Genomic DNA, 27,359 nt, shown 5'->3' with positions numbered 1-27,359 from the left:
CTCTCAATAAGCACATGAAATAATGGCAATATCCATAGTTGTTAGAGACACACAAATTAAAATATCTTAAGATACCGCTACAAACCCATTAGAAAAAAGTAAAATAAATAATTGAGATAATCTGCTTTAAAATATTTTTTCACAGAGTCCCATTGTTGTTAGAGTTCACCTTACTTTTTAATGTTCAGATCTACTTGAAGCTTCCATATCACATGTTCCTTCATTAAGCTTCCGGAAGACAGAATTAGGGATGTCTACTCCTTATTGTCCATTATCATGAAAATGAAACCTTTTCTTTTTCTCTCAATTCAAGGAGAAAGACTTTCTTGAATGTTATAAATTTAACCCATGATCTCAATCTTCTGTCTCATGTGCTTTGTTTCATATTTTCGGAGAATTGGTAGAATTGCCTAATAATTTAGGTCACTAAAAACAAATCTTAGATTTTACAATTCTGGAAAAAATATGTACCTCTTTTCCTTAGTAACTGAAGACAACCCAATTGCTTAAAGTGATATAGTCTCATTTAGTATTTTAAGAAAGGTTTATTAATTTCCTATTATGCCCAAATTTATAATGCACAAACTGGCAAAGAGCAAGTTAATGAAGGGCACCAGGCATGATGGATCCATAAGGAGCCATGCATGCTATTGATCTTAACAGTTTAGATCTTATATAGCCCCATGTAACTATATCAATGCTCTCCTCAGAGCAGGCACTCAATATGTGAATTTTGTTTAAATAAATACATAAATGATTATCCAGATATTTCATAGAGAGTAGGGTAAAGCATTCTATATGCATTTATAAATTAGTATGTTATTTTCTAGAGCCAAATATAAAGTACTTAAAAAAATACGTGTAACCAGTGAAATGTAGTGTTAGTTTTATCTTGTTCTGCAGTTTATTCTCCTACACTTTTTCATTTCCTAGCAATTCTATGAAATACCTTCAATAAAAAAACGCCCTAAAATTAAATTTGGGAAATGTGGTTCTAAGTAAACTTTTACTGCTAACTATCTGTACTATCTTGATTAAATCATGTTAGTTTTAAGAATATCAGTTTCCTCACCTGTAAACCAATGAATTTTGTGTGGATTTCTAATACTTTATCCATATATTGTGAGCTGCAGATATATAGTAGAAAAAGGAGTTAATATAGAATCAGGAAACAGCTTGAAATCTCAATTTATGGAAGCTCTAGACATCAGAGAATAAGAAAGAGCTCTCAGAAATACAACATATGATAAACAAACACAATTTACTTTTTAAAAATATTGGCAGACAATACATACCGAATGTGTTTCCCAGAAAGTCAGAAAGAAAATGACCAAGAATTAGAAGTTAGGAAAGAAACAAATAAGAGACCTGGGGAATCAATTGACTGTCTGACCAATAGCAGTTCCAAAGGAGAGCAGAGAAAATGGAGATTGGGTATTATCAAAAAATAATTTAGGAAAATTTCCCATACTGGAAATAAACGATTCTCCAATTTCAAAGGCCCATCAAATATCCAGCATAATCAAGACAAGACAACAAGAGCAAACATGGCCAAGGCACTGCACAGCACATCATAGTAAAACTTCTTCATTTTTGATGTTTTTAAAGTTTTATTATGATGTGATTTGTGGAGACTAGGCTTCTGTTAACAGGGGGGATACAGGAGGCAAGATGAAAATATGAGAACTAGGAAATAGGAGATTCAACATAAACAAGAGATTTTAAAAAATCCCAGAACTAGAGAAACCATATAGTTTTGGAAAAAAACATGGAGAGTTTTATGAGGAAGATGTCTAGGAAAACCTCAGAAAGATGGAATATTAGATATGATTAAGCATTTAGGGAGCTAAAAATGCAATTATTAACTGCCCCAAATCAACGATCTCATACAAAGAAGGAAATGCAATTATAGCATTCTACTTGGTTTGTCATAAGGCTCACCGAAGACGGTTTGCTTAGGTATACCAGTTGTACCAATGTAAACTGGGTTCACTTAACAAAGACTGTGATAGAGAATGGGAAAAAAAATATTTAATAGATAATATCTAAACCTGATAAATCAAGAAGTGTTTGTGGATGTATATTATTTTAAAATATAAAGGAAACTATCAGAAGACGCATGTAAGAGGGTAAGAAAACAGGGTAAGGGCAGGGGGTCCAAGGATAGGAAGGTGGAATATAGGAAGCTTATTCTTAAAATAGGCCTATGGAGATGGGAGACATTATTTTTTAGTGTGTACAAATGGGGACAAAGTGCATATTTTAGACTAAAAATTAGATTTATAGACTTTTTATGGTACTCAGAAAAACAGAGTTAATGTCTTCTCTAATTAATGACCACTGCTTTCTAAAATGATTGAGAGTGATACTGAATGTCCCCTTATTATTAGCTCCCCCTTATTGCTCAAATTTTTATGTGTCAATAAACTTTAAATTTTGTGTCATTGAGTAAATCTACTCACGGATTATATGTGTATTTCAGATATTTAAATACTCTTAAACTTGTTACCTTTTTATATTTTGTAAAGCACTATATACACCTCCAAAAGTTAATAAACAATGTATTCTTTTCAGAAGCTCCTTTAAAAAAGCATTGACTATTAGATATTCAATCTCTTTGGGATGTGTGTCTGACCTCACAAAGTGCTGATTTGAACTCCATTACTTGTTTTGCAACAATGGCTATATACTGTGAACTGTTGAATAATTCCCAATATTTATGATGTGTTTGGTTAAACAGGAAATGGGCTACTTCTCTGTAAATAATGTGCAAGTCTATTTTAATAACATATCACAGTGCCACCTTGGAAACTGCTCTGCAATTCATTGATTAGTAAGAGAGACTGAAATGTTTTCAATCCTTACATGGCTTTATAGCATTGTATCTGTAGATGGAAGAATGAATGTATGTTTCTTTCCTTAACTGTATATATTACTTTTTCTTGGGCTTCTCAATTAAATCACTTCAAACTTACATAAGTATGGTATACATTTTAAGCAGAGAGTACTATGAATAAAGGTTATCATTTGTTGACTAGATCTTCAATAAAAAAATTCATTTGTATGATATGAGATCTGTGGATTCTAGTTTGATGGGTCAATTTAGTAGTGATGGTCCCAAGTGGTCTGAATTATAGAGCAGATGCTATAGTGACAAATTAGCTTACAGTGGAAATCATACACTTTTTAGAGGCCAAAAATTGGAGAACTGGGGGTGTGTGAATCTGAATCTCAATGAATTGGTGATCTTCTTTGGTACTGTTTCATGGTCTCCCAAAATGTTTTCCAGAAATGTAGAGATTCTTCTGAGAATATTTTCTTCTCTACGTGTATGAATGTTAGGGGGAGGGACAGAAGTCTCAGATCAAAGAAGTGAAACAACATGTATTAAACAATAAATATCTGTATACATACAATTTGCATAGTCATTTTGTGATATTGCACAAAAAATATGGACTGTATACAAAATACCTGATACATTTACCTGGTAACTTTCATGAAAATATATCCTGCAACTAACTCATATCAATGATTTATTTGACAATTGTTTTGTATATTCTGTAAGTTGATTAATACTTTTATTTTCTTTCTACCAATGTTTTTGCTGCTATATAGAGTTACTAAACTCTAGATATACTAAGCTATAGACAATTTACATTAAATATGTAAAAATGTCCCTGGGTAGATAAACCATCTCATATCCTTCTGAACTGAATTACCTCTAATGTAAAGTACTTGGCAAATCACTCAAATTTATATGATCATCATAAATGGAATTCACACACACACACGTACACACCTGTTTACATGCATACAAAAGAAATCTGTAGATAGTTTTGAGGAATACTTTGGACTATTCACCTTCAGAGACAATTGAGATCTCTTTTTTAATTGTCAAGCAGAAAAAACAAATACATATTTTTTCTACTTGTTTTTTCTTATCACTTCCAGTGGAGATTTTAATGAGCAAAGAAATGATCAATATACAAGTGAAAGAGACACAGTATGTTTTCATATAGTAGCGAGGATGTTCCTTGAATAATCAAGAATTTAGTGAAACAAAATATGCAGAATAAACTTCTTTCAGTACTAGAGTTTATAAACAGTTACAGCCTCAGAAACAAAATTATTCTGAAGATTGCTTTCCAGTCACTTGCACTAAATGTGTTGCTTTAATTAGTTCCCTTGTAGAATATAAAGATAATTATGTAAGTTTGTTACCTTGTAGTAATTCACCTAATAATATGTTTAATAGCAGAGATCTGACTACTGATTAACCAGAGGGAGGAAATAATAAATAAGAATGAAAAATTTAAAAAATGCTACATTTAGTCTGAAAGGCATTGTTAAATTTTCTTAATCTAACACTCCAACATGATTTATGCATTTGGTGATACATAATTTTCAGGAAATCCGTAGAAGACAAAGAGCACACCCTATTAGTGTATCTAAACAATGCAATTGTGTAGACTGTGTGAGCACAAGGGAATAGAACTAAGATGCATTGGCAAACGAGTATGCCCATGAGCAAGAACACTATCTCACATTCCTCCTCTCAAATATCTGAACTTCCTTGGCATTTATGTTATTAAGAAATAGCATTTACAACTCTTGTTCTAGCTAAGTTTCTGGAAAAGTATTACAGCAACTCTCTCCCCATCTCACCACCAATGGGCTTTGATTCATTTGTCTTTTAATCTCAGTTCTTATGAGAAAGACAGGAGGAAAATCAGAATGTGTTTTCTATAAGGCTACACTAAATACAATAACTATTAAAGTTGCCTGTAAAGGTGTTATTAATTTTGGTACTTAAACTGTTTAAAACCTGAAATTATGGTGATAAGGGATAATATTAGAGAAAAAAATGATTTATATGAAGCTAGTGAGGATGTTTTGAAAGTACCAGTCTATTTTATACCAAAGTGAAGTGTGTCCATTAGATTTAGACTCTTTCTAACACAGTCATCTGTAAGACTGTATTGACACAGAAGAGTTTCCAATTATCTGTAAGTACAATTACCCCAACACACACACACACAGCCCACAGCCTAGCAAAGTCTATGGAGAACTGTGCTAATAAGAACTAATGGAAAGAACATAATAAATAGCTGCTATTACAAAAAGACTACTATTACATGGTTACTTGATTCAATGGCCTATATATAAGTGATATATTTATTTATTTATTTGCCTTTATCTTAAGTTTTAGTCAAATTTCCCCAGATGTGTAACTTATAGAATCATATTTAGAACTGTACTTACAAATTCTGCATGAAACATTTCCATATTCCTTCGGTGATCATTCTTAGATATTTATAATACTAATTATTTCCAATACATTCAGTTAGTGAGTTCATTACTTTAATGCTGTTGTATATATGCATCTATTTAAGAAGCAGCTCACAAATAAGGTAACAAGAAGTCATGCAAGAACAATGTTATGTCATAAATTGGTAATTATGATTTGTTTCATTTTTGTTAAGAGTTTGCTTTCTGTTGTTCATAAGACTACAAGCATAACAACAGCAGTGACAAAATAGTACATGTAATTATGAAGCCCAATTACTGCAGGTAGTCTTAATTCTTTTGACAGCAATTTAGGGAAATATTAAATCTGCAAGAATCTAGATCCTTCCAAACATATTAGCAATATCAACATTTCAGGCTGATAAGTATTCTTTTATATTAAAAATAGACAACCAGAATGCATGCAATTTTCCCATCAAATTTCTTTTCCCCAAAGTGTTTTGGGAAACTCTAGTAGTATGACTTCCCTCCTGAAGGATGAAGTCTGGAAATGAGGACAAGAAGTTGTGGGTGTTAGCTGGAAACAGGAATGAGCAGATCATTTTACACAGGTGGTTGATGACTGATGGAGGTGGAGGCGTTTCAGGAGGAATGAACAGTTAGTATTTGGGAAAGAAACACTCTACCTGTGTAGCCCAGCGAATTGTCATCGTTATCAGAGGTGGGGACGGGTGTCCCATGGTCGTTCCCCCTCTCTGGGTCTTCAGGGTCTGTCGGAAACAACACCAGAGCTGCTGATGGGGTCACAGTAGTAACAGTACTTGCCATTTCGATCACAGCATGTCCAGACACAAGTAAATCCACATGTGACAGAAAAAGACACAGGGACAGCACACAGCACACTTGCTCCTTGCCCCTCTTGTGGCACTCTAAGCCCTGCAGACATCTCGGCATCGTCGCTTTCAGTCTTTACTTTTTCTCCTTAATTTCCCTAATTCTCTGCTCTGCCTGCACCTTTGCTGCACTTCAAAGCTGGGGAAGGGCTCCAACTGCCCTCTGTGAGGCCGCCAGCAGGGACTGAGGAAGCATATGGAGGAGGGAGAGGGCAGGGAGGCTGAATGCTAGCATTGCTAATTTTCTACCTTATTGTTAATCAAAGCTATTGACTGTGATCACTCCCCATCATCGCTTCATCTCCTGCCAATTACAGACTCAAGGGACTGTACCTCATATGGGTGTCGGGGGGAATGGTGTGGAGAAAAATAGGGTCTTGTCAAATAAGAGAGTGGATGATAAAAATGTCATAGTTTTTTTGAACAGTGAAGAAAGCAGTGCAGTATCACATCTTTTGGAGGCCACAATTTGTCATTTTAAAGGACTGATATAAATTTACTAAAATGAATGCACGAGTAAAACAATGCTTAACTTTGCCACATTTTGGGCTGAATGTTTCAAAACATTCCAAATTGCTTGAGATTATTACAATTATCCTGATATGTATTTGCATTCCTTTATTCTTCTTGAATAAAAAAAATCTTTTTTATGCTTTCCCACTGCACATTAATTTTTCAATGCAGAATTTGAGAGATGAGACTAAGCACAATGATACTCAAGTTCCAATATCCAGAGGTTGAGTTGCAGTATAAATCCATTGAGAAGCCTCACGACACCACTACTAATTTTGCTCCTGCTCAATCACTCTACATGTCATATGTACGTGTTAGTAAATATGAGCAGAGTCTCTACCTCCATTGCTGATAAGCAGATACAGACACGATAAAACCCAAGCGTGTACCTCCTAAATAGAACACCGTAGTCATAGGTCACTCAGGCTGAGGTGTGCTGCAGGCTTTTTATCACCTCAAACGGCATCTACAGAGGATTTCCCAGTCTGAGCAGTGAGGAAGCAGAGCTGTTCACTCCAGGAAGAAACTGTGTCATTTATGAATGAGGCAGTGAGCACATGCAGGTAATGCCCCTCTGGAAACATCACAGGGCTCATTAATTTTGAGTCCCTGCTAGTTTTTTTAACTAGGTTGACACGTTTTGTCTCAGGCATAGCTATTCAGGGATGATTCAAAAATTTTTTAAACAGGATAAAAAGTTCAACATGAGTCTGCTTTGTAGCTTTCTGCTTGTAGCCTATTTATCCACTCTTATCCCCCTCCCTCTCCTCTCTCCAGCTCGTGTGTCATATAATTAACCTGATGTGGCTAAAATGAAGGGGAAAGAAAGGCACAGATCTGTGCAGACTAAAGGGAAAGATGATCATTTTAGTCTATTCATCCTTGTTTTTCTAGTGATGGCAGTTGTCACGTTTACCCTTAAAACTGACTCCAGAAGTGGTATAGCAAGGAAAGGGTCTACTTTCTAACCCATCCAGACTGTTCACTTGTTTGTATGCACAAGTTGTTTAGACCAGTGTTTGCAGTCATGCCAATAAGAAGGCATGGGAAACAGGCATTTTTGTGTATTTTGAGCAGCGGGTAGCACAGTATTCTGCTCCAAACAAAGATGCCCAAACGTCCTTGCTCATGCAGACTAAGCAAATAGAAGAGGTTGATGTAGAAATATGAACGGAAGGTGCTTGCTCAGATGTTCTAAAAGGCTTTTAAGGGGACGTCCCTGCTTACCCGCAGTCTTGTTTTAAAAAATCCAATGTTTAGGGGCACCGTGATTTACAGACTAATTATTTTTAGTAAAAAATGCAGCTTTTCAAAGGAAACACTACTTTTAGTTTATGATGGGATAGCGTATTTAATGTGGATATACACATTTCTGATCGTTCTGTTAAAAAATACAATAAAAAATACATCCAAATCCACAACATGAACTAAATCAGTTTGGCTATACAGTTTCATGAGTCTTTGGAATAAGGCTTGTACACTCTGTGTCATGGAACCTTCCCTGAGAATGAGGACATCATTACAAAAGCCACAGAGATGAGGGAGTTCCCTATCATCTGAAACGAGATACCTAATTTTATTTAAACAAGATTGTTTCACCTATGCCTAACTTATTCTAAGTCGTTTTTCAAATTTGCTTTCCTCTTCACAGCCATCTCCCTTCTAACCCCTTCTTAGGCTCAGGATTAATTAATCAATGAATCTTAACTGTATCTATAAAGCACATTCTATCTACCTACTACTACCCCTAGCTAATAATATGACAGAACTAAAGGAAACAAAAAGTGCCATTTTTACTAAGTGCACTTATTTTTTTTCTTCCCTCCCCATCCCATCAAAAGGTAATTATAACAGAAAATAACCATTGGACTCACTGCACACAAGCAAGAGGATTAATTCAAAGAGTCCAAAAGATATTTATTTAAAATTTCTGTTAAATAGTATTGATTATTCAAGCCATGGAATAGAACATAATGAAGCAAGAGATTATTTAGCACTTCCAATATGTGAAGGAGGTCTTGTGCCACAAGTCTGAATTTCGGGCTGTCCAGGCTTGAATTGAAGTAGATGTGGCTGCAAAGGATAAAAACCTCCCTCACATCTAGAAACGCACTGGCCTTAGCAGTGCTGGGTTCTATGTGCCTGCCATCCCATTAGAATGAATTTCCACAAGTAATCTGCCTGCTTCATTTTTATACAACTACCACCTTTCAATGGACCTACAACACTGTAAGGGCTTAAACAATTTTTTTATCCCCTTAAGTTAATAATTGAATTAATGAACAGATGGTAACCAAAAATGCACATCTCACTTAAGCTATAGGCTGTCAATCTGAAACAATTTGAAAATACAAAAATTTGCATTTTCTGCACCAATGTCAAAGTCAGGAAAAAAAAAACTGAGCATAAGTTGATTTAAATAGTAATGCATTCTGTATCTCCCACATATTTAAAAACACATAAAGCATTTTTTTCAATATTAAATTAAGTCTTGAGCATAAAATCATAGAAATTCAGGGGTGGAAATATATCAGATGGACCCTCACCACAACTTTCCATTAGAGATGGAGATTTTTCTGAATTTAGTGCCCATTTGGCCTTCACTGATTTCCAAAGCAATCAATTCTAATTTTACAATTAAGTCCTTTATTTTACATTAAGTTAAAAAACAAACAAACAGTTTTCTAGATTCTAATTCTAATCTCTGGGGCCATACAGAACTAATACTTCATCTGTGCACATCTGCTTCCCTCCCAACCATCCTTTAAATGCTTGCATCATGTAGGACTCCAGGCTCCATCCTTTTCTTGTTCAACATGCTGTCTGTAGCTATCTTCATTGGGCTCACAGCTTCAACTACTTTTTATAAGCTGATGGAACTTCCACATTTCTCAAATAGATGCTCTACCAATGATCAAATCTTATCTCCACTGCTTATTCAACTTCATGAGGATTCCAAGAAATCTCACATTGTTTCTCACTAAATATTCAACTCGTCATTTTCTCCTTCAATCTACTCTTTTCTTATATTCCCTATGTTAAGAAAGTTGTCATTATATTATATTTTTAACATTTTTCATTTCATTGAACTGTTAGTATCTGGAGTTAAAATTGAACTCTGGCCAATAGACTTAGGTTATAGTAGACTTTGCTATGTGGCTTTATTTCTATTTTTATTTTTGGAGTGGTTTACACATCTATTCAAATATAGATAGGTAGATAAAATATCTTAACACATTTTTATGTATTTACACAAATGATATTAACTATATACCATTATTTATACAAAATATATAATATAAGAGCAGGCAATCTTATAATTAGTCTTTCACAGATTTAATAAAATAACAACCATGACAGAAGGAATAAAAATCTACAGCCTCCTTAACAATGAAATTATGACCTTTAGGAAACTTTATCCTTACATATAACAATTCATTAAAGGTGATACAACTTTCTTTAATGGTAAATAAAGTGGGAAATTTTAAATTTGTTTGTCTATATAGCAATTTCGTTATTGAGATTTTCCCAATACCTATGTCAAAATATAATGGAAAGTTTGGATTAGAAAAATTATTATTTTGCAACTTAAGATAAAACACTTCATTCAGACAAGCACCATCAATGGATCCCAAATCTATTAGTGAAAAACAGTAAAGGACAGCATACTTTACAGGAGCAAAGTATCACCCCCGATTTTATTTGCTAACTGCAAAGGGGAAAATTTACTTTCATAATGGATAGATCTTATAGTCACTACTTGAATTCAATAATCAAATTTAGTGTCACCAATAGTAAGTATCAGGAGTGGGGAGACAATTATGTGCCATAATATACATGTCACCTATGAAAATTTAAACTAACAGTGTTTGCTTGAATTCAATCAATGCTTAAGACCCAACCTAAAATCTACAGAAAAAAAACAACAACATACATATATTTATATACACATATATACTTACATATCTCCTTAGGATATATATGTGGAATAATTAAGGGGTGAATTAACTTAAACTTAGTTTCAAATAGTTCAGAAAAATAGTATTTTGAGAGGACTAAAGAAAATATGGCATAGTATTAAAAATTATTCAATCTACTATGAAAAATATTAAAGAAAGTTTAAAGGATAGTAGATGACGACTGAGTGGTCTAAAGCTTTCTTTATAATGTGCAGCAGAAATTCATATAATGACTTTTCTCTTTCACTGGTGATAAGATTGAAATGGCCAATCTTTTCGAGGCACAAAGACTTGTATCTGTACTACTAACAACCCATAATTTTCTAAATTGTTCCTCTAACTCCCATAGCTAATGTTACATTGTGGAAATGTAGAGACCTAAGAGAAAAGTCTGTTGTTTAAATTAATATCATTCGATTTATTTTTAATTTTTAAATTGGGCTTGAAATTCACAGTTCAAAACATTAGAGTTTTCATTTTTATCTTCACTTCCTGTCAAATTCAGTTATGTAAATACACAATAAAAATACAAGTTTCTTCCTTTTACCCTACTATAAAGTGTCAACCTGGTTTCTTTATAGATTTGCATTATCTCTCTGCAGCATTTTGGCATTAATTGACATTTTGAAGATGGCCATTAATAAAAGATTAGGGAAAAGCAAATGAATATAAACTACTATCAATATAAGAATTGTGTTCTACAAATTGGATCAATTCTCATTGATTCTTTCCTACTAATCAAGAGGAATGCAGGGAATGGGTACTTTAAATGTAGTACTAAGAACATTTAATTAGAAACCCAGGCAATGAATTACAAAATTAAGTACAAAAACTATGTCTGTGGGCTTTAAATTTGTGTCACTATTCTACAAGAACAAATTAAAATTAAATTGAAACTTCTCCTCCAATCATGTATGGTTAAAATAATTGTGGAAGGTGTATTTTATTTGCTTCATTCTCTTGAGCTGAGAGTCAGGGGAGAAATAAGAGTTATGTGATAGAAATGGAGAGAAAAAAAATCAGTAGGTGCATTAAGGTAGTGCCTATTTAAAAAGTTCAGAGAATGAAGCAAAGAAAAAAAAATTTCTTTTACAGTGAGGACTTTTTCAGAAATCTATATGCCATAGAAAATTAGGTAAGCTATGTATTAAGTTCAAAAATTGTGCTATAAAGTGTTAAATGAAACCTGTTTTTTTAAAGTAGCAATATGTTAAAAGATAGCAATGTATTAAGATCATCTCTAACTTTGCAATTACAAGGAAAATCAAGGTCACACTCTTATGTTTCTTTCAAAGATAAGAGAACCATGATTATAATGATCCATGTGGATAATTAGAAAATGTTTATATAAAATGAACCAAAATGTTAAAAATTGATGTAAAATATGCATACACATCATTTTTTTAGTGAATAGATGCTTCTTAAATTTGAAAACTTTATCATCCAACACTGTTGAAGAGAAAAATAACAAATTCAGAGAAGTTTGGTATTTGACTAAACTAAAATAATCTCCAGGATAGAGTATGTAACTGTAACCCATGATCTGAGATGGCAGGATTGTATTAAATGAAAAAATACATTTCACATAATGATCTCAAATTATATATTAGTTCTTTTTCTCATTTTCTGGTTTAGGTGATTAGATAAGTAAATGAAGCATATTTGAAGAAAGAGAAGTAAAAACTGTACTGATTATAATCAAAACTAACATTTACACAATGCTCTATTTTTTAATAAAAACTATACTATAATATATGTATGTGTGTGTGTGTGTGTGTGTTTTTGTGTAATTCTTCCAGTTCTGTCATGATCATAGACATAATCATCATTAACATCATCAAGATATGCCTCATCAATGTTCCCATTTTAAGAGATGCTGAAACTAACGCTCAGAAAATTTCTTTGACTTCTCTCATGTAACTAGTAAGTAGTGGATTGGGAATTTGGAATTTCAGATGATTTTTTACTGCAAAGCACCTTCTTTTTCACTATACCCCATGACTTCTCTTTACTCATCAGTCTAATTATAGGATCTGGATGGAATTACAATATTATATATGCAATTTTATATTATATTCCAATATTATATATGCAATGGAAAACCAGGCCAGTGGTTTTTTTTTTCTCATCATTAAACAATAAGATTGGATAATTTTATAAGTCTATTTCTGAGCTCATTAAGCATATCACCAGGGCTTCTTCACTGTCTCCTTTTATAGACTAAAGTAGTAAGGTAGTTGGTTGTGTAAGCTAGAAATACTCAATGATATATTATTAAAGTAGAAGTTTATTATTAAAATAAGGCTTTGCCTACATATTTTTTAATATGTAGATTTGGGAATTGCACTGCTGACTAAATAAAATCAGGATATATTCAGCCCCTTTCTTTTTTGACAGTTACTTAAAAAAATATTCATCAATAAGAGATTTATCTTTGGTATAAGCTTAAGGGCACTTAAAACAGGGTCATATTTCCCTCATCTTCAAGTGCCTAACTCTAGCACAGTGCTAAGAAAAGACTAAGTAATCAGTACATTTTGTTGAATGATTTGATGAAACACTGAGGGACTGTTTTGCTGGAGATTTGAGTTCAAGATGAGGTAACTTTTTTCAATGAATGAATATCAATTATTTCCTTATTTAGGAGTTTGTTATATACTTAGCTATCTAAAGTTATAATCATTATAAATCTAATTCAAAATGGCATTTTAGTAATTCATGTTAGGAATGCTGATAGAATGATGCCTTGCTCCCCACTCTCCATATGTGCTCTAGGAAATAGAATCTTGTTTGACTTAAAGCAGGTGATGGTTTTACATGAGAAAGTTTTCATTCTTGCATGTTAAAATGGAAAAATTTGTAAGATATTTGCATATGATAAGCTGTTTATAAAGCAAAGTGCAATAAATTGTGATAATTCTCAAAACATTGTCATATGAATAAATGAAAAAGTTATTTAAGTATTGCCTGTGTTTTGATTTTAATGAACTCCTTTTGATTTGGGTAATTTCAGATGTAGATTATAAATATAAATATAGGTATATCCTGATTTAAACAAGTGGAATACATTTTTTTGACAGGCTACTCTTGAAATAAATGTAAGAAAATGTGGTATTAATATATAGTTTGACAATGATACATTATATTTTTGAATTTTCAAAACTGTTACAATTCTGAAAAGAAGTGGAAAAATAATTACATGAAAATTCTCAAGTACAATTTTGTTTGGGCTAAGTTGAGGTACAGCCAGTTACATCAGGCTGATTAAATCAGATTGAATAATAGAAAACTAACCCATATTTAAGCAAAAACATTATATATCTATATCTATTAACATAAAATATACTAAGTGTTAGTAAGGTAAATGCATTGATGGACCAGCCTGTGACTCAGAAGAATACAAATGTCACAGGAGAAGCTTTTAACTCATTTCAATTCAACTTAATTTGACAAAACAAGATAAGCGCCTTCTCCATCATTCTATTGATGGAGAAATGCTCATCATTTTAAAAACATTTGTTTCTAGATCTTTTCTAGGGGAAACACGACAGAGCTGAGCTCTTAAAATAATTGGGAAAATTACACTTCATCATGACGTTTATTTTTTCTTTGATGTCTGAATGTTGGTCTAAAAAAGTCATGGAGGTTTTCACGGAAATAATAAGTGATGACTATTCCTTTACATAATTAGAAACTAAGACAGTTGTCCAGTTGAATTCTGTATTTATCCAAAATGCTCAAATCACATATTCAGTAGCTGATGTGACAGTACCTTGGTGGGACACTGTTTAAGCTGCAGAGATTTGCTCCCTTGAACTTTATCTGTGAGAGTTAATTTCTGGTCTATTTTACTAGTATTTCTGGCTCTCTCCATCTGTTGACTTTTTTTTGTTATTCTCTCCACCCACTTTGCCTTGGTATTCAATGGCTTTTCTTTTATTGTGCTTAGCATCTGCTACTATTCCTCTCCCTTTCAGTCAAAGCATACGGTAACCTCAACACAGGCTAATTAAATGGTGCTTGATGTTAGTTAACAGGTGGCCCCAGCTGCCCTTGTATGAACGGATACATCTCACGTTGTAAGGAACAGAAATGGCACAATAGTAATATCTGATTTAATGGAGTACTTCTTCCCTAGCATTAAAATGATGTTGGGGGATCAAAAGAATTAGGATCACTCACTCTTTTGTAGAGAGAGAAATCTGGTTGGGGTATGGGAATCACTTTTGAGATTCTGAATAAAAACCCAGGCCTCCTTATCCTTTAACACTACTCTTTTCTCATCATAGAATGTGTAAATTTATTACCACTTCTCCCAAGTGTTAGTAAAGCATGTTTCCAACCATTGCAGATAGTTAACATGTTGAATGGTATTCAAGTGAGGTCCATGTAATTGTTAGTCAAAATGTCAAACAATTAATTCAGCATTTTGGAATCAAAGCAGTTTGGAATCACTACAACTAACTGTATATTATTATTAATTAGATAATCAATATAGTATATTGTTCAGGAGCCACTGGCTAACTCTGTGAGCTTGGATATGTTATTTTTCTCTCTTTTACTTTTTTTTTCTCTGTTCATCTACAAAATGTGAAATTATAGTATCTATTTCATAGGAGTGTTGAGGATTAAATAAGCAAATATTTATAAAGACCATATTATAGTTCCAAATACCCAATAAGAAGTCAGAAAATGTTAGCTAATTATTATAACAGACCCAAATTATAAATCTGTTTTCAAAGGATCATTGAATAATTCTCAATAAAAAAAGTATCCTATTTATTTGCATTTTGAAATGACAAGACACACATTCTGTTTCTGTGTCAAAGTGGAGTATACATAGGAGATTAGGTGAGTAAGATAACAGTTAAAACTGAAGAGAAAACAGATTTGAATATTTCTTTTTTGTCTAGTCATGCTACGTCATGTGTTCTCACTGCATTTCTTCAGCACCCATTGACGCAGAACACCCCCTCAATCACTCAGGAAGTATTTCCATATAGACAGTAGTTCATCCTTACAGCAAACACCTCCCTCACACTGCAGACTTTGGTTTCCCTAATTGCCTGGTTGCTTTGTACTGACAGGAGTGAGTCCACTCAATTTTATTTCTTGAGGAATAAAGAACACCTGATATTGAAATCACGGATCTTTTTACTCTTAGGAGATATTTTTTCCCCCTCTTGCTCAGTGCTGCAACCTCTGCCCTTCATTTGCCCTCCCCTATAGAGGGATAGAAACTGCGGAGGCTTTGGAGGGAGGTGGGAAAGGCCGAACGGTCTGTAAGCTGGGCCCGAGGTGACTGGTAACTGCCAGTTCCTCCTCACGCTGCCCTCCCCAACTGTCCTGTGAGTGATGGCTGCCATCCATCTGCAACCGTTACGGGCATCTCTAAGACAGCATTCATTCAACTGCTAAGGAGACAAATTTCTTCCACAGTCCCTTCATTGTCTGCTTTTTCTAACCAGAGTCACGGTTTTGCGCTCTTCATTCTAATTGTGCTTTTGGTTATTGGGGTCATTTTATGCCTTTAGCTTTCCCAAAGGTCACAGGGATTAGCTGTGTCCAGTTGAGGACCAGGAGAGCCTTGGAGGTTTACCCCTATTCATCCATTGATTTCCCCTCAGTGTGAGAGTGGCAACAGTGGTTACTTTTTTTCTCCTTTACTCTTATTTGATCTTTTCTTTGCACCCTCCCCCACTTCCCTTAGAGGAAAGCTGTCTGTAGCCATCGCTTGGCACAAGGTTTTCCTAAAGCACATGCATGCTGAAAGCTGGGAAAGTACAGGCATAGGGTGCTGCTGACCAAATCAGCTTCCACTTGGTCCATCCTCTGTTGTTTCAGTGTCTTACCTCATGGTCATTCAATAGTTCAATTTTATAAAGTCAAGCTGCATTTTAAGACATCGTTCCCTTTCCTTGCTATTTGTTACCAAGTGTAATCAATGATAGACACATATTATACATATATTCTCTTGATGATAATTATATATACTGTAATAACATATGCACTATATTATTTTTCCTCTGTTTTACTTTGTTGGTTCTGACTTACCTTTGTTTTTTTACATACCACCATTAGAGTATTAGAGTATTCTAATTTGCCTTTGTGCTTTTTTTAACAGAAAACTCTCCCAGCTTTTATTTTTTCATAGTAAGATGATATGTGTCACTTATTTATGTTGTTCCAAATGAGACTATGTTGTTGTAAATTAATGGAAATTTTTGAAATCTAAGACAGTAAAAGTAGCTATTTTTTTTATATTAAAGCATGATTTTATCAGATCTGGTTTTTTTTTTTGAGAGGGCATCTCTCATATTTATTGATCAAATGGTTGTTAGCAACAATAAAATTCTGTATAGGGGGACTCAATGCACAATCATTAATCCACCCCAAGCCTAATTCTCGTCAGTTTCCAATCTTCTGAAGCATAACGAACAGGTTCTTACATGGTGAACAAATTCTTACATAGTGAATAAGTTCTTACATGGTGAACAGTGCGAGGGCAGTCATCACAGAAACTTGCGGTTTTGATCACGCATCATGAACTATAAACAATCAGGTCAAATATGAATATTTGTTTGATTTTTATACTTGATTTATATGTGAATCCCACATTTCCCCCTTATTATTATTATTATTATTATTATTTTTAAATAAAATGCTGAAGTGGTAGGTAGATGCAAGATAAAGGTAGAAAACATAGTTTAGTGCTGTAAGAGGGCAAATGTAGATGATCAGGTCTGTGCCTATAGACTAAGTATTAATCCAAGCTAGACAAGCGCAACAAAAAATCCACAGATGCAGAAGATTTCTCTCAAAACAGGGGGGTGAGGTTCTAAGCCTCACCACTGTTGATCCCCAATTTCTCACCTGATGGCCCCCCTGCGACTGTGCCTGTCTTAGGTTGTTCCTCCCTTGAGGAATCTTACCTGTCTCTGGCTAACCAGTCATCTTCCGGGGCCATACAGGGAAATGTAAAGTTGGCAAGTGAGAGAGAAGTCATATTGTTTGAAAAGGTTAGCTTTTTACTTCTTTGCAGATTCATGCCCTGTGGCTTCTATGCCCAGCATTTGTCTTGAAGTATCTTTACCACTTGGAAGAATTATGATACTTGGTAAATTCGATATGAGGCACGAATTCTATTTAAGGGTTGTAATTAGGAAGGAAGAAGAAAAGCTATAGAAGTAACAGGCAGAAGAAAACATGGGAAGATTGATTATTTCTTTGACATATCTTCTTGTAGAGTAACTTAAGCATGTATAGGTTTTAAAGTACTAATTAAATTGCACACACACGGTAACATAATAGGAATACAGTTACATAACCAAAGCAGACCTATAATTACCAGCCATCTCCAGTGAAATCAAGAAAACCAGTTAGGCACCCTAGGCATTTGTGAAAATTTATCTATGATATGATGGATATTGTCCAACTGAACTTGAACAGTCTAAGAGAAATCAGACAAATTAAAACAACCCATTCCTGGGAACTGTTCACATCCCATATGTTCTTTTAACAGTAGATAGTCTGTAGTTGTAAGATTTTGGAGTGCTACAACTTGCACTTCTCCTAATTCTTGGTTGAGTTCCAACAGTATAGATCCAGTCAAATTTGTTGTTTTACTGTATGCATAGGCCAGCTTAGATATCTCCTTCTTCATTCCCATGGCAAGTCCAGGAACCGGTGGGATGAATACAGCTACAACTGTAGCAGCGCCTGGATCTTTGTTGACGTTTTTTGATGATCATCTTCTGGTATGAGTCTTCCAGAGAGTACTGATGTTGGAAGTTCTTCTTCATATCGTATCTTAGTTCATTTTCTGGGTAGCCAAATTAGGCTTTGATCCTCTGTATAAGCACAAACAGACCCTTTGCCCACACTTTGATATGCCCTTTATACCATTGTGTAGAAGTCATTGGAGGTCTAAAAGTAGCTATTTTTAAGGAATATGTATATAGGTATGCATGTGGAGGAAGTAAAGGTCCTGAACAATAAATATCCCAAATAACCCCAAATACCTTAAAAGACATTAAGTTATTTATATCATTATTCATATTCAAGTGATAAAAGGGACAGTCTATTAAGTAAAAATATTTTCTGGGCACCAATGTTCTTGGCTCATGAAGAAGTCCATTCATTACAATGGTCAACAATTTAAAACATGGTAGGAGTCAGTCTTCATAGATTTTTCTTCTTGTTAGAGTCAAGTGACTAGTGACAATTTAGTTGGTGAGATTATCTGCCTGGTTCAGAATAAAGATATGATGAATTACGGTCTTGTTCATTAAATAATATGACCTCATAAATAGAAATGCTTTTCAGAAACTGTACTTGAAACATTCACATTCAAACTTGAAAATATTGAACCAATTAATTCCCTCCTTCTAAAGTCTGTTTTATAATTCATAATACATTTATTTATACATGTGGAAATATGCTCATTTGTAGACTCAGTAACCTCTGCAATACTGGCCTCTTGTAACCTTTTCTAGCTTAATTCTTAAACCCTTCCAGAGTGTTTAGAGTAGAGACAGCCTAGTGATTAGCACATATGAGATTTTTATTTCCAATGATGCAGTTCCTATGTGGATATTTTTGGTCAGCACATGTATGGGAAATGGATGGAAAGCTTAATATAGTATATAGTAACTAATACTCTTTCCTTTGGGCTTTTGTGACTATTTTTTAATAGAGGCCATAATTTTTAAAGAAACACATTTTCCTGCAAAATGGGGAAGGGCACTGAAGTACACAGATATGGAATAAAAATCTGCTGAGTTTTACATTTTGCCAGAATGATGGAAACTATGCATTAGTACTTTAGAGAAATATTGTAGAAATCACAAATAAACACTTTAACTTTTACTGATGGAGAATAGGAAAAAAATAAATAAGAGGAAAATCCATAACAGCAATCTCCAATATTTGGCATTTGAAATGTCCTCAGGCTTCAACATAAACCTTAAAACCATAAGAGGGGAAGTCAGCAACTTCCCTAAGAGTAACAATTTATATTGAGCAAATGGGTGGTCATTCTTGCATTGGTAGTAAATTAATGTAAATAAAACAAACATTTTACAATATGTACCTTTATTCTTGGATTTTTTTAGGGTAAGACTAAATTATTCATTAATGATAATGTGAGGATTTTATTTTTGAGATGTGTATTTCAATGCCTAAATATTATTATATAAATTATCTGGCAGTCTAATACCTGGCAACCAAACTTGCCAGTAAATATAAATCTACTACTGGTTATAAAACTGCTTACTTACTCATAACGCTGTAGTTTCAAGGGAAAAATAAAGTATCTTTAATCGTATGTTATTCTGGAAAAGGCACATAAATATAAAACATCATAGTGAGTGGGAAAACACACAAAATGAAATATATGCCAAAGTAATAAAACAATGTAGGTAGTTGATTATTATAAAAATGATCTTGTTTTTTAAAATTAGACAATAAAGATACTACCGTCAAACTTTCCATCAATCTTACATGTACTCATGTACTATGCCATTAAGAGGTATGTCATATATTCTTGCAAAAAATAATGTATTTAGAAGGCTATTAAGTCATGACAAAAGTCATTCTAAATCCCACCATAAAAACTTAAGTTCTACTGACCTTGCTGATAGAGTCTGAGAAGCTTGGAGACTCTAATTTTATGTTCAGGTACATTTTTAAACTACACTTTTTATTTTGAGATCACAGTATATCCACATTCAGTTTTAAGACATTATATAGGGAGATCTATATACCTTTTACCTAGGTTCCCCCAGTGGTAACATCTTGTAAAACTATAGTATAATGTCAAAAACAGGGTATAAAAATTAATATTGGCAAAATAAAAAGCATTTCCATAACTATAAGGGCCTCTCATGTCACCCTTTTATAGCCACACCACTTTCCACCTGCCCACCTCTCCTTAGCCTCTGGCAACCACTAATCTGTTCTCTATGTCAATAATTTTATCACTTGAAAAGGTTCTGTCAATGAAAGCACACAGAATGTAACTTTTTGAGAATGATATAATTCTCTAAGTATTCATCCAGGTTGTATTTATCAAGAATTGATTCCTTTTAATTACTGTATAGTATTCATAGCATGTCTATAACCATTTGTTTAACTACTGACCAGTTGAGGTATATCTTGGTTGTTTGTAGTTTTTACCTATTATGAAAAAAGCTGCTGTAAATACCTGTGTAAGGGTTTTAGTAAACATAAGTTTTTATTTCTCTGGTATAAATGCCCAGGAGTGCAATTGCTGGGGCATATGGCAACTGATATTTAATTTTTTAAGAAATGGCCAAAATTTTCCAGTGTAGCTGCACATTCTCAGTCAACCAGTTTAAAAAGACATGCATGTGCAGATGACATGATATTATATATAGAAAACCCTAAAAACTCCACACACAAAAAAATACTTAGAACTAATAATTGGATTCAGTAAAGTTGCAGGATACAAAATTAATACACAGAAATCTGTTGCATTCCTATATCCTAACCATGAACTAGCCAAAAGAGAAATCAAGAAAACAATTCCATTTATAATTGCATCAAAAATAATAAAATGCCTAGGAATAAACCTAACCAAGGAGGTGAAAGACCTATATTTGAAAAACTGTAAGACACTCAAGAGAAAAATTAAAGAAGACAACAATAAATGGAAATCTATCCTGTGCTTATGGATAGAAAGAATTCGTACTGTCAAAATGAGCATCCTGTCCAAAGCAATTTACAGATTCAGTGCAATCCCTACCAAAATACCAATGGCATTTATCAAGGAACTGAATGGAGCAAATAATCCTAAAATTCATATGGAACCACAGAAAACCTCAAAGATCCAAAGTCAATAAAAAATTGACTGAAAAAAATCTTTTCTTGGGATTCTGAGAAGAACAACAAAGCTGAGGGATTATGCTCACTAACTTCAAGCTCTACTACAGAGCTTTAGTAATCAAAACAGTATGGTACTGGCACAAGAACAGAGTCATAGATCAATGGAACAGAATAAAGAGCCCAGATATAAACTCCCACATATATGTCAATTAATATATGATAAAGGAGCCTTGAACGTACAATGGGGAAAAAGACAGCCTCTTCAATAACTAGTGTTGGGAAAACTGGACAGCTATATGCAAAAGAATAAAATCAGATTAGTCTAACTCCATATATAAAAGTAAACGCCATACACAAATGGATCAAATACCTGAATGTAAGACATGAAATCACAAAACTCTTGAAAGAAAACATAAACAAAAATCTCTTGAACATAAGAATGAGCAATTTTTTCCTGGACACATCTCATCAAGCAAGGGAAGCAAAATAAAAAAATGAACAAGTGAGACTACATCAAACTACAGAGCTTCTGTACAGCAAAGAAACCATCAGCAAAACAAAAAGGCAACCTACAGCATGGAAAAATATATTCATAAGCTATTTATCTAATAAGGGGTTAATATCTAAAACATATAAAGGACTCATACAACTCAAAAGAACAAATACAACTAAAAAAAATATATACAATCAAAAGAACAAATAACATGATTAAAACATGGGCAGAGTGCCTGAACAGAGATTTCTCCAAAGAAGAAATTCAGATGGCCAACAAGCACATGAAAAGGTGCTCCACATCGCTAATCATCAGAGAAATGCAAATCAAAACTACAATGAGATATCACCTCACACCAGTTAGAATGGTCACTATCTGAAAGACAAGAAGAGCAAGCATTGGTGAGGATGTGGAGAAAAGGGAACCTTCCTACCCTGTTGGTGGGAATGTAAATTGGAGAAACAGCTGTGGAAAGCAATATGGAGATTCTTCAAAAAAATAAAAATAGAAATACCATACCACCCTGTAATCTCACTTATAGGAATTTATCTGAGAAAATAAAATTCCTGATATGAAAAGGTATATTCACCCTTATATTTATTGTCACAGTATCTATAATAGTCAAGTTATGGAAGCAACCAAGTGTCCTTCAATAGATGAATGAATAAAGAAGATGTGGTACATATACACAATGGAATATTATTCAGCCATTAAAAAGGAAGGAAATCTTGTCATTTGCAAGATGTAACTAGAGGATATTACACTAATTGAAATAAGCCAGGTGGAGAAAGACAGATACCATATGGTTTCATTTATTTGTGGAATCTAAACACAACACAAAACAAAATAAGCAAAATAGTAGTAGACTCACAGACACTGAAAAGTGACTGGTGGTTACCATGGGGAAGGAGTTGGAGTAGGAAGGTGGGGAGGAGAAGGGGGATAAAGGGGCACAAAAATTCTCAATCATAATATAAGTTGGTCATGAGAAACGTAGTACAGCATGGATATAAATACAGCCAATGATTCTGTAACATCTTCTTATGTGACAGACATTAACTGAACTAGTGGGGGTGAGGATTTAATAATACTGGTAACTGTTGAACCACTGTGTTGTATACTTGAAACCAATATAAGATTGTGTATCAATGTTACTTCATCAAAAAAAAGACATGCATGTATTCACATGGAAGAAATGCCTCTGCGGCATTAGAATTAGGCTAAAGTTCAACTTCTGAGAGCTCTTTCTTCTCTCTGCCTCCTTTCTTTCTCTCCCTTTCCTGTCTTCTGATACCGTCTTCTCATTTTTCCCTCCCTCCCCTCTCGTTGGTTTCCTCCTCCCTCAGTCTCTCCCTTTCTAACTGCTTTCCTTCCTCCCTTCCTTTCTTCCATCCTCCCTTCCGTCTTCCTTCTTCCTTCCCTTTTTTCCTTCCTAACCTTCTTCATGCCTTCCTTCTCTCTCTCTCCCTTCCTCTCTTTCTTTTTTTGTGCATAGACTTGAGGTATGGGGAATGACTATGTGATCTTAAGTGAGACTAAGATAGATAAATAATTTTAAGTTTTATTAGTTTTCTAGGTTTTTTGACATTTAACAGCATTTTATTCTTTCTTCATTAAAAGGAAAATACATAACAGTAAGAACAAAAATGCAAAATAATCTTTTTGGTCCTCTTTTTCAATTGGTAGTGACAAGTTATCAATGCCCAAATAAAAGTCACTTAAGTATTAAGAAAAAAAAATTTTATATTGTCACTGTGAATAGCAGTCTATCTTTTAAGAGAAAACAATTAATATATTGTAGGTTAGTATGCAAGTTAGAACAAAGCATGTTTGGGACTGTATAACCCAACCAAAATTTTTGCATTCTAGGCTAGTGTATAACTGTAGATAATGACCTGAACAAAAAAGCCCATATAAAAACTATGTTCTCAAAAAAGATTCTTCCTTTTGTACATCATAAGTATTTTCACATACTATTAAAAGTGTCTAGCTAATCAGATCAATTTCTGTACAAGAGAGTGAAAGAATATTGATGGGGGTCAGAGAGTGGGTTGTCCTGAATTTAAAAAGTACAATCTTTTATTTGATAAATTCTGACAGCTTGTGAGATAAAGTTCAGATCACACTGGCATTATTTCCCTAATGTCTTGATAAAATGAAATAAAACTCATTAAAATGAAATGAAAGACAATAAAATGATCAACCTTATAGTATTCTTTCAAATGAAATGGACAATGGCTGAGAAAAAGATATGTGGATAATTCTACCATAGATAATATAATTAGAGTTAATTTAGCTGGTAAGAAATCATATTTGGTGTGTTGTGCCCAACTTTTTAAATCTTTGAGAATAATTAAAATGGATGAGTTCATATGAAAGATAAGAAAGAAGAATGAGACTAGTCAAGTAAACTGCCTCAGAAATTTTCATAGAGTATTTCTATTTTTAAAATAACAAACATTAATTTTATTACAAATACCAATAAAACTTCTGTTTAAATAGCAATCTTGAATGTACAAAGGCAATACTGTCACAGAGCTTGTAATTATTCCTATCCCCGCTTCTAAGGACCACCTGTCATCAGTCACCTTTCACCAGTGAATGGATGTCTAGGGCATTGGGGTATATCCCAAAGGAATAAATATGGAGAAGAATAAACTATTGAAAACTTTAAGATAAGAAAATGGTCTGTAAAAATAAAGCCCATTATTATGAAATATATTGATTTTTTGTGAACATAGTTGCAGAAAAAATGTTAGTCTACTTTTGGGACTACCAATTCTCCTTATATTTGTTTTCATAGATTACCTGAGGTTACTGTTACTCTCCTTGTCAGTGTAACTTTCCCTATAACTTTTTTTTTTTTGAGAGGGCATCTCTCATATTTATTGATCATATGGTTGTTAACAACAATAAAATTCTGTATAGGGGTCTCATGCACAATCATTAATCAACCCCAAGCCTAATTCTCAACAGTCTCCAATCTTCTGAAGCATCATGAACAAGTTTTTACATGGTGAACGAATTCTTACATTGTGAATAAGTTCTTACATGGTGAACAGTGCAAGGGCATTCATCACAGAAACTTGCGGTTTTGATCACGCATCATGAACTATAAATAATCAGGTCAATTATGATTATTCGTTTGATTTTTATACTTGATTTATATGTGAATCCCACATTTCTCCCTTATTATTATTATTATTATTTTTAATAAAATGCTGAAGTGGTAGGTAGATGCAAGATAAAGGTAGAAACATAGTTTAGTGCTGTAAGAGGGCAAATGTAGATGATCAGGTGTGTGCCTATAGACTAAGTATTAATCCAAGCTAGACAAGGGCAACAAAAAATCCACAGATGCAGAAGATTTCTCTCAAAACAGGGGGGTGAGGTTCTAAGCCTCACCTCTGTTGACCCAATTTCTCACCTGATGGCCCCCCTGCGACTGTGCCTGTCTTAGGTTGTTCCTCCCTTGAGGAATCTTACCTGTCTCTGGCTAACCGGTCATCTTCCGGGGCCATACATGGAAAATGTAAAGTTGGCAAGTGAGAGAGAAGCAATATTGTTTGAAAAGGTTAGCTTTTTACTTCTTTGCAGATTTATGCCCTGTGGCTTCTATGCCCAGCATTTGTCTTGAGGTATCTTTACCACTTGGAAGAATTATGATACTCGGTAATTTCGATATGAGGCACGAATTCTACTTAGGGGTTGTAATTATGAAGGAAGAAGAGAAGCTATAGAAGTAGCAGATGGAAGAAAACATGGGAAGACTGATTATTTCTTTGATATATCTTCTTGTAGTGTAACATAAGCATGTATAGGTTTTAAATTACTAATTTAATTGCGTGCACACCTTAACATAATAGGAATACAGCTACATAACCAAAGCAGACCTACAATTACCAGCCATATCCAGTGAAACCAAGAAAACCAGTTAGGCACCCTAGGCATTTGTGAAAACTTATCAATGATATGATGGATATTGTCTAACTGAATTTGAATATTTTGAGAAAAATCAGACAAATTAAAACAACACATTCCTGGGAGCTGTTCACATCCCATATGTTCTTTTAACAGTAGACAGTCTTCTATAACTTTTAACAATTGTTTTTTTAAATATCAACAACTGGTTGTTATAGTTTCATAATGACAAACCAACTAACTCATTCATTTTTCAGTAAATAGATTTAATAACACACATTTTTATAATATGTGAAAATATTTATGATGTATAAAAGAAGCTTTTGTGAGAACATAATTTTTATATAGGTAGTTTTGTTTAGGCCATTATCTACAGTTATACACTAGCTTAGAATGCAAAAATTTTGGTTGGTTTATGTGGTCCCAAACATGCTTTACTCTGAATTGGATACTAACCTATAAGATATACACCTATATGTATATGTATTTGGGTCTGTACGAAGTATGCAGGTATCTTATCAGCAGGAAATATAGTAAGATTACATTTTTTACATTGCTATTCAGGGCTTTACAGAATTAAATTGCATGCTACTTTATAGAATTATAATAAAAATTGGAAACAAAATACATGAAGAGTGCTGGAAGAAATAAAGAATAATATTGGAAAAAAATTAATGTCCAGCATCAAGTAGAAGTGTCTAAAAAAGTTAATAGATTTTAGTGCATTCTCATTATTTAAGGGAACAGAAAGGAATGAGGAGGTCTTGAATTCAGGGAGAAGAGATGATTGCTCTAGGCAGAAGGCAATAGTAAAAACAGTTTTTTCAAAATTGCTTCTGTTATACATTCATGTAGTATAATGGATATTGCAAAAAGTACGAAGAAATTTAGGAATTGGTGTAGGAAAGGAATGCAAATGTTTACAGAGCCACAAAAAAGCATAAAAGTAATCCTGATTAATACTATTTGCATAGTAGAAATGTTCTGTATTTACTTTTCAAGTAGCAAGTAAAGGTAGCACTAAAATTTTGGGTTTAATTTCTAATTTATTCATTTTTAGAGGAGTTATCTTTATACCACCTGTCAGGTAGCAACTTAAACTGAATGCAACCAACATATAATAATTGGTTCAGGTATTGTTTAAAAGCTGATTTTATTCCATTTTGTATTCCTTACTATGCCTGCTTGAGAAATATACTTTGCCATTCATAACATTCAGAAGACACCTTCTTTTTGTCAAAATGTGTTGCCCAAGAAACTGGCTATTTTTTCATTCAAAAAGAAACATAAACTGAGCAAGTGAGTTTTCTTTTCAGCAAATGAATCATTTTCAAAAGATCAAAGAGGCTACAGATAAGATATTCAACATTATATTTAGGTGATGTTCATGAGGCAACTATATTCCATACACAGCTGTTGTCCCAGGCTGAAATTAGTTGCTTAGAATTCTAGTTAAGTAATCCCATACTTCAAATGATTTTAGGAAAT

General features: G+C 33.6%; 1 protein-coding gene across 7 annotated transcripts in view; it reads right to left on the bottom strand.

Annotated features, from left to right (window-relative positions):
- Positions 1-27,359, bottom strand: part of ROBO1 (roundabout guidance receptor 1) — a 1,104,481-nt gene that overhangs the window by 508,037 nt on the left and 569,085 nt on the right. For all 7 annotated transcript variants that reach the window (XM_073231812.1, XM_073231810.1, XM_073231808.1 and 4 more), the window contains exon 3: positions 5,934-6,017. In XM_073231812.1, coding sequence (XP_073087913.1) covers positions 5,934-6,017 — 84 coding nt within the window. The remainder of the gene's footprint in view (positions 1-5,933; positions 6,018-27,359) is intronic.

This window comes from Manis javanica, chromosome 3 (genome assembly GCF_040802235.1).
Source record: "Manis javanica isolate MJ-LG chromosome 3, MJ_LKY, whole genome shotgun sequence".
In the NCBI taxonomy this organism is placed as follows: domain Eukaryota; kingdom Metazoa; phylum Chordata; class Mammalia; order Pholidota; family Manidae; genus Manis; species Manis javanica.
This window is presented reverse-complemented; position numbering and strand designations above follow the sequence as displayed.